Genomic DNA, 15898 nt, shown 5'->3' with positions numbered 1-15898 from the left:
AATTAAGTTTACACTGTGAATAGTTGGTTTCATTTCTTTTTAAAAACAAATGAATGTAGCTGTCCAGAAACTGTCTCAGGAAGACGTCACGTGGTCGTCTTGGACAGTGGGATAATGGCACAGGGGGGTCTCCCCTGCTCTTCTGTGTGTTTGTAATGACCATGGACCGACTATGTGATAGTATGTCTGAAAACCCTGCTGCAGACCAGTGGTTCTTAACTAAGCAAGGTATGACCCAGGGAGAGGCTCTCAGTGGACTCTGCCCCGTTTCTTTTTTTTTTTTTCTTTTTTTTTTTTTTTTAAACTTTTATTTATTTTATGATAGGCACACAGTGAGAGAGAGAGAGAGAGAGAGAGAGAGAGGCAGAGACACAGGCAGAGGGAGAAGCAGGCTCCATGCACCAGGAGCCTGACGTGGGATTCGATCCCGGATATCCAGGACCGCGCCCTGGGCCAAAGGCAGGCGCCAAACCGCTGCGCCACCCAGGGATCCCCTCTGCCCCGTTTCTGATGCTCTCTGGCCCTGACGCCTGGGCACGGATTCCCACGTACAGCCCTGTGTGACGGGATACCTAGGATACCACCAGTGGGACGGGGGAGCCAGCAGGCGGATGGGAGGGCACTGCCAGCCTGGGATGATGGTGGAGTCACTACCTCTCTGAAGATCCTTCTGTCAGATTAATAAAAGCCTTAAGAGGATGCCACGGTTACACTTGTAGATATCTGAAGAGTAAATCAATCTCCCTGTAGTAAGGACTATAGTCACAAACCCAAGCACCCAAAAGCAATCCCCAAGAGCAGAGGACTACAGAAGAACGTCTGATGTGGGAAGGATATTCGTGATACATTAGGGCTTGTTTTCAAAGTGCACACAAAGGAAATATAAACTATCTACCACATAACATGTATGTAATTTTCCCCAGGCATCTGCAAAATGGTAATTATTGGTTTCCTCAGGTGGTGGAATTAGTGTGCGTGCACATGCAATGGCTCATCTGTATCTCTGGTTTTTTTCCTTCTCTGTAGCATGCACAGCTTTTATTATACTCTTAGGGTTTTTCTGACACTTATTTTTTTTCCTCAATCAGGCTCATATCAGCTTGCACAACAGGATTTCGTTTTTGCAACAACACAGAGGGTATGTGTACACACACACACAAACAAGATCAGACAGGTTCACAACACCCCAGTGGGTGTTTCCTTAGAGCATCTCTAAGGAAATTACAGCTGGTTTTTATTTTCTTCTCTATGCTCCCAAGACCACCTTTCCTCCAGCAAGCATCTATTGCTCCAGTAACTCAGGAGGATACACACAGTTCTTTAAAGGGAAAAGGAAATCTAACCAATGAACATACTTCCTTTTTCCTTATACACACTTGAAAAAACCCCCGGGGCCTGCCGGATTCTCATCTGAGAGACCAGAAAGAACCATTACCAGCAGCCATGGTTCTACATGGAAGATACTGATTGGTTATGGGGGAGGGTAGTAAGTACAAAGGCAAAACAGTTCCCTTTCTATTAAAATTTTGGTTTGCTAGGATGGTTTCAGGTCTCTACTCAAAACTTATTAATGTTCCAATTAAATAATACCCACTACAGCTGGAAGTAAAACTGTGCGAAGCTCTGGCCACTTTTACATTACATTTAATAAACTGTGCTTAAGTCAAGTACCACATACTTAATACCTCGGAACCAGTGACTTTGAGGCTCTTTCCTACTATTTAAGAACACAAGCGGGGCGGGCGCCTGGGTGGCTCAGCGGTTGAACATCTGCCTTGGGCCCGGGGCATGATCCCGGAGTTCTGGGATCGAGTCCGACTTCCTGCATGAGGCCTGCTTCTCCCTCAGCCTATGTCTCTGCCTCTCTCTCTCTATCTCTCATGAATGAATATATAAAGTCTTAAAATAAGTAAATAAATAAGAACACAAGCATTGTGGGTGTCTTTCATTTCTAAGAAAACAATTCTACCTCAGAAGCCAGAGGGCCACATGACTGTATAGCTCCCCCTACCTGGGGTGCAGTGGGCAGGCAGAGCACAGACCATCCTGCCCATGCTGGGAGTGAAGTGCCATGTGCCACTGACCCTGGGGAAAGGTGGATGCCATGCCCACCGTGTACTGTCAGTGGTCAGCCACCACATGCTGCCTCCTACACAAACACATGCAGAACACCTGCTGTGGTTCTCAGGGAGGCCGCCAGAAGCCACCTAGCCCATAACCAAACCAAAACACAAGATGGTATTAAAGGAACCCTAAGCCAGAATCTCCTAGGAAATGCCTGTAAACCTCGAACACCTCCCTTCCCAAGGGGAGGGACAAGGGGAGCTGTGGGGCCAAGTTGAACCCATGGTGGGTGCTCAGAGGAGGTAGGACAGACAGCATCCCTGGGCAGCTCTGTTAGCCCAGACGGCCCTGAGGACCTCTGACCCTGCTTCACGAGACCCCAGCTCCAGCACCAGCACGGTCTGTTTGGTTGTTATTTGCTCCTGCTTACTCCCCACGTGCCACTGGGCTGGAGAAGTGGAATCACGGATGAAGCACACAGTATAAACATCATGCACACACGACCTCGCTGTAATTATCTGTTTGATCATGAGAAAACCTAATTGTCTTCTAAAATGTCTCGGTCCCTGGAATATAGATTTCTTAAGCCTGGGGACTCATTTCTTTAAACCTATGAAGTACTCTATCAATATGTTCACTCCGGGGACAGTGCATGGAGGCTGCTGGAAAGCACTACTAGAGAATATTAAATTCTGTCTCAGCAATGCTTAATGTTCAATTTCTCATAACCCTGGGTGATACATAGTTGGTTCCAGAGTATCAGCTTTTCTGTTCTTATTATGTAACTGAGCTGTCTCACGGTTCAATGATTTTCAAATATTAATGAAGGAAGAACTCCAGAGTGAGTTAACAAAGCCAGCGGTATCTCGGCTCTATCAGCAGAAGGTATTCCAACTCTCAGCTCAGAATGTTAAGAATCACAGAAACACAAAGGGGCCCCAAGGGAAACTCCCCTCATCAGGGTTTTGGCGCTTCAGGCTAGGGGTTGGGGGCGGGTCACGAGCCTAGTTTGATAAAACCCTTCTCCTGACGAAAAGCATAGGCAATTGTTGAGGGGCACCAAAGCCTGCTTCTGTACCCAACAGGAAGAGTACAGAGATGAACCCAGGCCTTGAGAATGATAGAAAAACTCATCCAGTCAGCAATCTCCATCAGAAGAGAGAACAAACCTCCTCTGATGCAAATCAAGTCACTTTGCAGAGCACTTTCCTGGTTTCAGCTCAAGAAGAGAAAGAGCAGAGCTCTAAGGAGAACATCTTTCCCTTCACAAATAGAAACTAGAAGTGAACACCACCTGTACCCCAACAACTCCTATCTGTTTTCTTTTGGGTTGTGCACACGCGGCATGACCGGGCTGGTCACAGTACTCTGAGTCACCCACTGCTAATGCCAGTTTCAAGCTCCAGAAACGAGACAGAAATGCCTCCCCACCTGCAGCGAAGGCAGAACACATCACAAAGAACATTCCAACAGCGATCCTTTTTAGGGATGACGGGAGTAAGCCGTGTCTTCTCAGAATGGGATCAACCAGTTTATCCTTCAAGGGAATTAACAGGAGGATGAGAACCGCGTCGAACATGGTCAGCCAGGCCGCGGGGAACTGGAATCGAAACACATGAGATAAGGTTAGTTCTCCGAAAGAGTAAGTTGTCACTTATCTCATAACTCATAACGTATAACTGGGAAAATCTTTATTCTACAAGAGTCCATTATTAGCGTATAACCTCCTAGGGAAAAAGCCTCACTTTCAAGATGTTGGAATTGAAAAAGATTTTCATCTCTAAGTGCATTTGCATTTGTTCTTCTGTGCTTTTAGGGAGAAAAAAAATCAGATAGGAAATTAGTGTTTGGTTGACATCGGTCAACAATCTAATAAACAACATGGCCAATAGAAGAATAGTCCCTAAAAGAAGCAGAAGTTCCATTCCAACGAGAATACTGCTGGTTCATGCAACCGCTGATATTTGTGAAGGACCTAACCTGGCCGAAGGAACCTGCCTGTTACATAAGCTCTGCATGACAATTTTCAGATCGTTTCAGTTATTCTCACCGTATGAGGAGTGGCTGTAATACTGGATATTGCTGGAATCTTCAAATGAAGACTCTGCAGAACATAGGTTGTCTGCATCTGGGTGTAAAAAGTGGTATTGTTACAAGAGGGAACACTCCAGCATGCTGCCCACCCCCAGACCGCTCTGTGAGGACATGCACATGGCTGGGGTCTGAAAACAGATCAATTATTTAGTCATCATACAAGTCATCTGGAGATCAACTTTGGAAAAGAAATAACAGAGGAATTAAACTCAAAGTCGGGGCCTGAAAAAACAGAAATGCACCCATTCTTAGCTTCTCTCATGGGAGGGTTCTCAAAATGCCCAACTCAGCAGAAGTGAGTTCCATGACTGGAAACAGGACTGCAAGATCCCAGAGACTCTTGGAAAGGACACCACAGCACCCTTGCACTCCAGTGGTGGCCAAAGCGAGCGTGGGGACAGAAAGTAATTTTCACCCGACTATCACCACTCACTTGAAAGTACACTGTCCAGTACGGTATCAAAGCCAAGAAAACAGGGATGATCTTCACAAGGGCCTTCACGTCCTCCACTGTGTCTTCTGAAAACGGCCCTCCACGAGACCTCTTACATGAATCAAACAGACTGTGTTTAGAAGAGTGCTGAAGGACTCCAAGGCCTTCACTTTGGGAGATAAAATGAAGGAGTTAGTTTTCTTCCACCCCTAGAAATCAAGTACTTGGCAACAATTTAAGTTCGGAGGCAGGAAGCCAGCTTACTATACGGATCTGCTTTAATGCCATCCTATTCCTGACTGACCACACACACTGAATACAGCAACCTAGGCTAGCCAGGAACACAGCACTGTGGACACAGCTGGCAGAGGGTCCCATCTGGAAGCACACCCATGCCTCCTGCCTCTGGACGAGGGTACAGACACAGCACGACTGTTCGGAACATGACTGCACTCTTCCCCAGCTCCGCTCACTCAGGCTGAGAAAGACCTACCATCTCACCTGAAGCTGCCCACTACTTCAGCTACATCGCTGGATTAGCGTTTGAGAAAAAAAAAAAAAAAATGGGCTGGATTGTTTGGATTTTGAATCACGTGGCTTTTTCAAATGTGAAAACTTCAAAACCATAATACTGATGCTGTTAATAGAGGCATTTATTTAAATGCAGCCACTGATAGGACCATAAGGAAAGGTTCTGCTCTGGCAGGGAAAGCTGTGATGATCATGATGGTAACATGCCAATGTCACTGGCAGCAGGTGGCACTCAGTGCTTGCTCATTACCCTGGACCGTGCCCCTGTGAGGCATCAAGACCAGCTTATGGGCCCCAGGGCAGAGAACTGGGGCTGGAATTTGAGCCAGGCAGCCCAGGGCACACTACCTGCCCCTCTGCTCCCTGGCCACAAGCATCACCCTCATGCTCAGGTGTGCTGGATGTGTTGAACCTTGTGGTCCTAGCTCATGCATTAGCGGCTGCACCTGCTCACTTATGCTAGGACAGTTTCATTAATTATAAAATGAACAGGTCCCAGTGGATAGCTCCAAAACACTCTATTGGACATGTATGCTTAGGTTCTTAGAGACAAAACAAAACAAAACAAAAATTGTTTTATTTGCCAACTATTCTCTAAAACTAGAAATACTAGGACATAATTAATTACCATTAAGAATTCTTCCAATTCTGAGATGCAGCTATACATGGCAGTTGTCTGCTTTTTAGTTTATAAACGCTTATCCAAAGTAACTAAGTTACTACTATTTTAAATCATTTTTGTCTTATAACATTGACATTTTTTCATCTGAATATTCAGAGTGGGTGGGGGGAGATAACCAAAAAACTGAAACCACAACTTAATATTTTAGCCAAATTTTGCATAGGACAACTAAATTCAATTCAGCAAATATTTATCGGGCACATACTCATTATGCCCAGGTCTGTTATGCCTGGGTGCTAGAGATACACAAATAAATTTTAAAAAGATACTACTCCACTACTCGCATCATATGTAGCTTATCTAGTAAGGAAAAATTATCAGGAAAACCACACTCAAAGAGAAACTCTAAACTCCAAAAATACTATTCATACTGTCATTTGAAAGTATTCACAGCTTCTCCATTTTTGGCGGGGGGAGGGGGTGGGGGGCAAAAAAGAAGAATATGTGAAGTCCTTACATAACTATTACAGATACAATCAGTGACTTAACTACATCATACTACATGTGTTTCTCTAAAAACATGTCAAAGTCAAGTAACCAATCCATTTTTACACATAGAATCACTCAGACATGTTACTGGTTACATTACTTACTTTGTATCATTAAAATATTCTGGGAAGTACTAAGTCCACATGCACTTCAGGCTCTCCCTACCTCATACACACGGCTAGTGTATTATTATGAATACACAAGGGTCCAACATGGAGCCACAGACACAAATAACATGGAACAGATAGGACCAAATGGTGACCTAGCTCCACAGGGCCACTGCCCCCCTAGAACTGTCTGCAGAGGCTCTATGTGCACAGAGGCACTCTCCTGGGAAGGGGGGGGCTACTAATTCTCAGATTCTCAACTCAAGAAGTATCCATCTCAAAAAAGGTTTAGAACTATTCCCAGTCAGATGAACTGAACAGATACACATGGATGTCTCACGTAAAATGAGTGTTAAAACTAATCTTCGAGACACTGATCCACCTATACCAGCAAGAAACCAGAACTGGGCCAGATGAAGGAAACAATGGCTGATGTTGCACCTCTGTAGGTGTTTGGAGCCGACTTTCTACAAGAATATCCTAACCAAGTAGTTCATATCAATGGGGCTCTCATCACGGACCAGGCATTCCTGAGAACTGCACACACTTCAGTTTCTCAGGCCTCACGACAACCGTGTGAGATGAACCCCACATCCACTGTACAAAAAGAGAATGCAGGCTTGGCAAGATCATTAACCTGTCCAAGATCACAGAGCTCAGAGTCTGTGTACCAGGAGAGCATAATGTGAGAATTCTCGGGACCACTGACCTCTCTGCAAGATCATCCTTTTTATCTTAACTGTGCCAGTCGTCAAAAACAAATCTAAAGGGAAACCAGATTCTGAAGTAGAAGTGCGGATCTTTCTCGTCATGACATCTGTGCACTTAAAACCCAAAAATGTCCATGAAGCAGGACTGTCCTCTTGCAGAAATGTCTACCAGGTACCACCCAGACAGACACACTGAAACTTTAAAAGCTGTTCCTTCAAAAGGATGCATTTTGCTCATGAGTAATCCATCTACAGAACAAACATCTGGACGATGAAACCCTACTTCTGCCTAGTTGAAGCAAGGCTCTGGCAAAGCAGCAGAAAGGCAGCACTATTTTAATGCTCAAAAATTTGTTGGTGTGGTGCCACCACTGTGGTTCTGAATGAGGAGTCTGAGTGCCACACTGACCCACAAGGATGCCAGGACTGGCTGGGAGATTGGAGGGAGCTCTGTGCGGGGACAGCTGAGGAACCAGAGTAGCCTGGAGCCAAGGGGCACAGCCACAAGAGCTATTCTGGTACAGCTTCAAACCTACTGCGTGGAAGCAGGTATTAGACATTCACAGGACTCCAAGGGCATACATAAGATACATGCGGATCAGCCACAAAGGGGCAGAACTTTCCTGCAGCCAGGGCCCCCCCCGAGCAATGAGCGTGCTGCCCTGACAGGAGCTAAATGGTTAGCCTCTGGCTCAGGGACTGACCACCCCTCAGGAATGCCTACTTTGATCAAAATATTACTTGAGGAGGGTCAACTACAAAGGTTCCCAGGAACTTCTCTAGGGTGATGGAAATATTCTATATATCCTGAGTGCTTGGTGGTTGCACAATCACATAAGGCTGTCATAATTCCAGAACAGTAAAGTTGAGAAGCCTGCACTGCACTGCACGTGGATTATGCTTCAATAACAAACACCAAAATTGCTGAAGTCTCTTCTCAGGCTAAATTCTGGACTTCCCTCTATTAATATGCAGCTGGGGTAACCTACCACCTGTCCCTATTTGTCTGGGACTTCCCAAGGATGCGGGGCTTTCGGTGCTGAAACAAGGAAGTCCCACACAAAGGGGATGATGTAGTTCCCCTGCCTGCATCTCAAAACTCTGCTCTTATGTCCTTCTGGCACAGAATGGCTGCAGTGACCACGGGATGACAGGCCCAATCTAACCCACTCAGTGGCCCACTCAGAGTAGGAACAGCTTACTATTTAAGGAATACAGAGAGGTACCTACAAAGCAAACAACTGCTTGATTTTTCATTCAAATGAATTTCAAAACTTTTTAAAATACAAAGAGAAATGTACACTGTATGTGTAGTGTCTCTCCCATGCTCTGCCAATTTCTTTATAGAAGCAAGAGATCCATCCAAATCAGCAGTAAGACGAAATTCAATGTGGAAGTTAGACACCAAAAGTCTGCCTCTATGAGGAGAACAGACACCTTACAGCACCTTCTCAAACTGATGTGGGACATTGAAACCCACTGGCCCAGTTCCCTGCACACAGTAAGCCTGCGTCAGACACACACGAGTACTTTATTGACAGCAATGGGGAAGTCGTGTTAGGTGAAGCCTATGATCATAACCTGGTACTTACCCACTCTGACTGTGTTCTCCGATTCGCTTCTGGGGACGACATGAATATGCCAGTATCTTGAACATATAGGTGAAGGCACTGCCATCGGGAGGCTTGGTGATAAAGACGCTCTGGCCGCAGAGGAAGACCAGGAAAGCCACGCCAATGCAGACAGCTGGGATGAGGTAGCCAGTCACAAAGCCCACGTTCTGCTGAATGTAGGCAATGCCTCCCAGTGAAATGATTGCTCCCAGATTAATGCTCCAATAAAACCAATTAAAAAACCTTCTTGTGGCTTCTGGACCTCGGTCTTTAACCTAAAACAATAGGGAGGAAACAGATTTTAAAACATGGTGATCTTCAAGGATGGAAAGCCTGTATAATGTGGGCACCTGGATGGCTCAGTTGGTGAAGCGTCTGCCTTTGGCTCAGGTCATGATCTCAGAGGCCTGGGATCAAGTCCTATGTTGGGCTCCCTGCTCAGCAGGGAGTCTGCTTCTCCCTGTCCCTCTGTGTGCCTGCATGCACTTGCTCACATGCACACGTGCTCTTTCATTTTCTCTCTTGCTGTCTCAAATAAGTAGATAAATCTTAAAAAAAAAAAAAAAAAGGAAAGAAAAAGAAAAGCCTGTATAATGAAGTGACTAAGGTCACTGGAACACAATCGACCGGTGTTTACAGATATATTCAGTGTCCCTGACAAAGGAGCACCCTGTAACTTCCAATCACTATACTTTCTGGATAGTGTTTTTCTTAATTATGCTGAAATCCAAGAAATCCAAGAGAGTTTCTCAAAGTAACATCTGGGGACCGCCTTCTCTGGAAACACCGGAATGCTCCCTAAAAGTGCTGATTCACAAGCCTCTCTGGCCAGAGCTAATGAGTCCTCATCTCTGGGATTCGGACCCAGGGATTGGCCTTTTAAACATTTTCCAGGCGACTTCTGCTCACAGGTTAAGTTTTAGAACCACTGCTATAGAGCTCCACGCACAAAGGAAATTCCAGACTGAAACTAACCCTATATACTCTTTCAGACCAGGAAGGCTATGGAGGGAATCAGAAGACATTCTGGTAAGGACAGAGATTCCTGGAGGCTTCAACAATCCCTCACCTCCTGAACTTCGACAGAAGTAGGGGGTAACACTGTTCACAGGACTACTGCAATGGGCCCCACGGTGCTAGTGGCACTCCACGGGGGGGGGACAGGTGCCCCACACACCTTCCCTTCTTGCCATGACATCCGCATCTACACAGATGCCACCTCTACACTAGCTGGTGATCTCATATACAATTTCTAAATCAGCTTACTAGCTAAAGGCTGACACTAGATTGCATACAAAGGCTGTCCTAGGAACCTCTGTTGTCTCCTCCTTACAAGTTACAAAAAGGAGGATTTCTATTTCAGTCACAGATGTGACGTGTTCCATGAAGCAGTCCCCACCTGCAGAGCACAAAGAAGGTTACCCATGGGGGCCCAAAGAACCAAGGGCCAGATATAAAAAAGCACCTTGTTAGCAGTCACATAAGTTGATACAATACCGTAAGCTCTATTTTTTGAGATCAAAATACAGGTATAAAACAGTCAAAATTGTGTGCTCCTTAAAAGAAAAAAAATATAATCCAAAAGGATTAAATGTGGCTGTGTTGACAAGAGACATGCTTAATTAAGATAACGACATGGTAACCAGCACCCCAAACTGAAAATCTGAGTTTTAAATAAACCACAGGTTTCAGGAGGTGCTTTGACTCTAGCCTATGTCAGATCTGGGTAGAGGTCCTAGACCAAATGCTGGCATGATGAATGAGTGATTCATTCTGGGAATTTCTCTTATTTCTAAGACAGCTCTTCATGGGGACACGATGTATATGAATGTTACTAAACTGGACACAAACATTCATTCTATCCTAGAGGCAGATCAGAGGAAAGAAACATCATAAGCAGAGCAGTGGTTACAGGGAAAATATAACTAAAGATATAAAACCCAGTAATGGGGTGGGGGGGGGGTGCTCAGCAAGTCTTAAAGGGAAGAGAGCCAGTAAACAGACCATCTAAAATTATACAGACAATATACGTATTGGCTGAAGTACATCAGGCCCTTCCCATCGCCTGTGTCAGTACTGCGCACATGGTCCTGTGTGAACTTGGCAGTCCCTGTTTTGAACGTCCGAGTGTAATTCTCCAATGTTACTTAAGAAAATGAAGCCTCTTACTAAGGCCTCAAATAACCACATACCCGTAATTTTTTTTTCTTCCACAAATGGGAAGTTGGCTCCTATAAACTGCAAATCACATGCTTCTGTGCCCTGAGCTGGCAAGCCCACTGCCAGTCACATTACATCATCATCCGATCATCCGCGCAGGGACCTCCTGCCCTTCCTGGGCGAAGGTAAACAAGCCTCTCATGTGACCAGTCACCAGATGCAGCTGCCGTTAGTTCAAAAAACCACAGCTAAAACAGGATGGTGTACAGTAAGTCAGACAAGTTGGCTGGTTTGGAAAAATTCCTTAAAATGCACAAAACTGCCACTTTTTTCCTCACTATAAAAAAAAAAGTTGTATGATTTGCTCTCTGCATCTGTAAAGTAAGCTTTTCTTCTTTCAGTTCACTATTTGAAAGGACAGTGTGACCTTTGCAACAGGTAATGCACCGGGGAGGATGCAGGGGCTGGCACGATTTGCATCAGCCTGGATCACCTTGGACTCCTTAGTGGCCTACCTGCTGTCCCAGGTCAACAGAGGCCTCCCAGAGCTGCACAGCCTGCGCCCGCTCATCTCTCGCTCAGAAAGTTCCCTAAACGTCCTATGTTGGAGATAAAGGGGGAGTGACAGAGAAGCCTAAGAAGTACCTCAGAAACACAGTGGCTTCCGGAAAACAAGGGGAGCCAAGAGATGAGGAGCTAATTTCCTCTGAGGACCAGCGCAGACCCAGGTCTTGGAGCCAACCCCCTGCCCCCACACACATACAGACAGCCCCTGGCATGGAGCAGGCACCCTGGCTGAAGGGTACCCACATTTTCCTTCTAAATGCTTTTCACTGATACAGTCCACACAGAAGAGTCAACCATATATTTTTTTAATTTTTATTTATTTATGATAGTCACACAGAGAGAGAGAGAGAGAGAGAGGCAGAGACACAGGCAGAGGGAGAAGCAGGCTCCATGCAGGGAGTCCAACGTGGGACTCGATCCCGGGACTCCAGGATCGCGCCCTGGGCCAAAGGCAGGCGCCAAACCGCCGCGCCACCCGGGGAGCCCGAGTCAACCATTTTGAAACGTACAGCTCCCAGGTTTTCAGCCGACCCACACTTGAGCAACCACAAGCACTATCCAATTCCACATTTCATCACACCACTTCCCATTCCTTGTCCACTACTCCCCACTACCACTCCTCTTCCAGTCTTTATGAATTTGCCCATTCTGGGCACTTCTGTACAAGAGAAAGGAAAGAATGTGTGGTCCTTCATGTCTGGATCTTCCCCTTGGCATGGTGTTTTCAATGTTCATCCCCACTGTAGCACGTACCAGCACTCAGGGTGGAGGGATGGCCCACTGTACCATCTACTCTATCTATGCATCATGCAAGGACATCTCCACTTTTTACTTACATGCTTTAATCTCATGCAAAAGCTGAAAGAACAGTAAAGCATACACTTCTATATACACTTCACTTAGCTTCTTGGTTCTCTTTTTCTCTAGATTCAAGGACGTTATACTTGAGAAACAAAGGCAATGTGTGTGTCCTGATTGGATTCCCGGTGTTTTTCATTTATAAATGAAATACTCTTGAGGCTTAATGATTTAAAAATAAATTGCAGCATGATAACATTTCACCCCATATGAATCTAAAAATAAAGCCACTCTTCTACATGACCACAAACCATTATCCCACCCAAGAAATTGAACATCAATGCCATTTTATCTAATGTGTGGTCTATCATCAAATTACCCCAATTGTCCCTCAAAATGGCTTTAAAAAAAACCAAAACAAAACACCAGGGATCCAATCAGGACACACACATTGCCTTTGTTTCTCAAGTCTAACATCCTTGAATCTAGAGTGGCCCTATTTCTTTCAGGATAGTGTCATATTTGAAGAGATTAGCCCAGTTAACTCACAGAAGAGAGCACTTTTTTTTTTTTTTTTAACGTCGACACGTTATTACACATCCTGTCATGCATTCTCGATAACCTCTATAAGACCACTCCTTCCTTTATGAAATGTTGATCGCTCATCCATCATGGACTGGAGACAACGGACTTCATGTTGGCCTGCCCAGGTCCAAACACAGCTCCTATTGCCCTGCTGTGGTTCTGGGCCGGTCAAACGTCCCCAGCCTGTGTTAAGATAGACACATGCAGTCTGTAGAGTGTCCTGAGGCTGCGAGAAGGCAAAGTAACAAGTACAGTGAGGACACGACAAACATTCACATGGCATGTGGGCCGTGTCTTTCAAGGGGCTTCACTGCGCTGCCAATGCTGCGCCTTCACTGATGACACCCAAGACGGAAGCCACGAGCCTGGGCTCTGAGACCCGACTATGACCCAGCTGTGCTAGGTAGGTCTCAGAAAGCACATCTCGAAGCCATGGTTAAAACAGAGGTCAGGAAATCAGACCCGGACTACAACCGTGGCTTGCCCACTCACTACAAGAAGTCATCTTTTGTACCTCCGCCTCCTTGGGGGAGTCAACGAGGTCATGTGTGTAACACATGCTCATTTCCTGGTGCAGAGAAGAATTTGGAACATGAGGCAGCGATCTCTCAACATTATTGAGATTCAGCAAGGCGCCACCTCACTGTAAAGGGTAGCCGGACAGGGTCCACTTAAAGCTCAGACTAAGGACAGGCACCTGCATCCTGGCTCAGTCAGGCACTAGCTGTGTGACTTTGGGCAAATGATTTACCTCTCAAGCCTTATGTATAAAATGGGCACAAGAGCAGCAGCAGCGTCACGACGACTGATGAAGCATGGAGAGAGGACCTGGAGAACAGTAGGCCGTATGTGCCGTCACGTCAAGTTCAGCACAAACACCTGGGGATCATCTTCCCTGCGGCTGCCGACCCCACCTCCACGCTCTTCACTCTGTGCCCACTCGACCCACCTCCGTCCAAATCCCTCTCTGGAACCCGGCCAGCATGATGGACTGCCTTCTGGTACGCCTGAGGTCCTCACTTCCCTCCCTAGTCTGCACACATCACAAACTTCTTCTGTGAACGGGCGGGGCGCACACGTTTTAGGTATTGAGTTGAGAGACATCTGGCCTTTGTCACAAGTCCCCAGCTGTGCTACTGCAAGGTGACAGCGGCCACTCACAGCTGGTGTGGGCCCAGCGGGCCGTGACTGTTCCGATGAAGCTTTAATTAGGGAGACCAACGTCTGAGTTTCATAAATTTTTCCCCTGTCACAGGAGACTCTGCTTTTTCCCTACCGCTTGAGAACCTAAGAACCACTCTCGCTGTTGGCTCGCAGGCCCCCCCGAAGCAGGAAGTGGGCAGGTTTGGCTGCCAGGACACAGCTGCTGGGCGCACCTGCGCTCGGAGGACCTGCTTCTCCAAGACGCCGCTCGACGCGGCACACCCGCAACAGCTTCCTACTGTACTCGAAGCACACCCACGAGTCTTTTAAAAGCCCCACGGGACCTGGCCTCGGCCCGCCGGTCCTTTCCCACTTCTGTTTCCCTGCAGCATAGTTGCCGTCTGCGGCTAAGCGCGCAGCCTCCGCGTTGACTTGACGGGGACGCGCCGCGGCCTGAGCGTCACGTGGCCTCTTCAGAGCCCGGAGCCGCGAGGCGCCCGCCCAGGCCGTGACCCCGGGGTCCCGGGCTGGGGTCCCGGGCTGGAGCCCCGCGGCGGGCTGCCCGCAGGGGGCCTGCTCCTCCCTCTAGAGGCCTGGGTCTCTGCCTCTCTTTGTGCCTCTCATGAGTAAATAAGTAACATCTTAAGAAAAAAAAAAAAAGGGGGAACCGGAGCGTCGGTCCGTGGCGGCCCCGCGGCTCTGCACCCGTGGCCGAGGTCTCCCGGGGGCCCCGGGGTGTGGTGCTCGGGGCTCGCCGCTCGCCGTCCGCCCGCCCCCCCGCCCCCGCTCACCTGGTCCGCCCCGAAGGGCGTGACGTTGGCCTTGACGGCGCCCACGCCGAGGCCGACGAGCGCCAGCGCCGAGAGCGCGGCCGGGGCGCAGTAGCGGGCGGGCGCGTCGGGGCAGGGCGGCGCGGAGCAGTTGCGGAGGCGCGTGGGGCGCGGGGCCCCGCAGAGCGCGGCGCGGGGCGCGGGCGCGGCCAGCAGCGGCAAGGCCAGCATGCCCAGCAGGTAGAGCGCCAGGCTGAGCAGGATGGCGCGCGCGCGGCCCAGCTGCGCGTCGGCCAGCCAGCCCCCGAACGGCGACACCAGGTAGGCGAGGCCCACGAAGAGCAGCAGCGCCTGGCTGGCCTGCGCGCCCTCCCAGCCGAACGGCGCGCCGTTCAGGAACAGCACCAGGTTGGCCGTGACGCCGTAGAAGGCGGCGCGCTCCAGCAGCTCCGTCAGCAGCACCGCCGCGCACGCCGCCCGCCGGCCCGCGAACGCCCCCCGCCGCGCGCCCAGCAGCGGCGCCCGCTCGCCCGCCGCGCCCTCCATGCGCCCGCCGCCGCCGCCGCTCGCCCGCCGCCCTTCTCGCGAGACCCGCCCGACGACGCGCCCCGGCCCGCCCCGCCCCGGCCCGGCCCGCCCCGCCCCTCGCGCGTCCCTCCCGGCGGCGCCGCCGCCCTTCTCGCGAGAGCCGCTCGGCCCGCCGCCCTGGGCCGGGGGCCGCGCGCCGCCGGCAACTTCCGTTTCCGCCCGGAAGCCCGGCGGGGCGGGGCGGGGCGGGGCGGGGCAGCTTCCGCCGGGCCGCGGTGGCCCCACAGCGCCGGCTCCGGGTGCGCGCGCCGACGGGGCTTCTGTCCCTGTGCCCGCAGCCCCGGCGACGGCGACGGCGCCCCGCGACACCCGGCCTCGCTCCGGCCTCGCTCCGGCCTCGGGGCCAGCCGAGCGGCGGGCGCGCAGGTAGGGAGCCTGCCCCCACGCTCCAGCGAGCGCCCCTGCGCCTCTTGTTCTCCCGGACGCGCGCCCCCTGGACCGCCACCCGCCCCGGGCCGGCACGCAGCAGGCGGCAGGGAGCGGCCGGAGGGAGGCCCCGGGGCTCGGGGGAGCGTCCGCCTTCGGCTCCGGCTGGGGTCCGGGCCCGCGATCGAGCCCCGCGTC

The 15898-nt window shown here is 49.5% G+C and overlaps 1 protein-coding gene across 1 annotated transcript in view; it reads right to left on the bottom strand.

The window, feature by feature from the left end:
• The window catches only part of SLC15A4 (solute carrier family 15 member 4), a 28523-nt gene extending 13216 nt beyond the window's left edge, over positions 1-15307 (bottom strand). The window contains exons 1-5 of the mRNA XM_077875237.1: positions 14768-15307; positions 8703-8998; positions 4592-4760; positions 4115-4192; positions 3496-3664 (exon numbers count right to left, since the gene is read on the bottom strand). Of these exons, the coding sequence (XP_077731363.1) occupies positions 3496-3664; positions 4115-4192; positions 4592-4760; positions 8703-8998; positions 14768-15292 (1237 nt within the window). The 5' untranslated portion in view covers positions 15293-15307. The remainder of the gene's footprint in view (positions 1-3495; positions 3665-4114; positions 4193-4591; positions 4761-8702; positions 8999-14767) is intronic.
• Positions 15308-15898: the final 591 nt, after the last annotated feature.

Source organism: Canis aureus, chromosome 27, assembly GCF_053574225.1.
Source record: "Canis aureus isolate CA01 chromosome 27, VMU_Caureus_v.1.0, whole genome shotgun sequence".
In the NCBI taxonomy this organism is placed as follows: Eukaryota; Metazoa; Chordata; class Mammalia; order Carnivora; family Canidae; genus Canis; species Canis aureus.
Note: the sequence above shows the minus strand (reverse complement) of the source record. Positions and strands in the feature narration are given on the sequence as shown.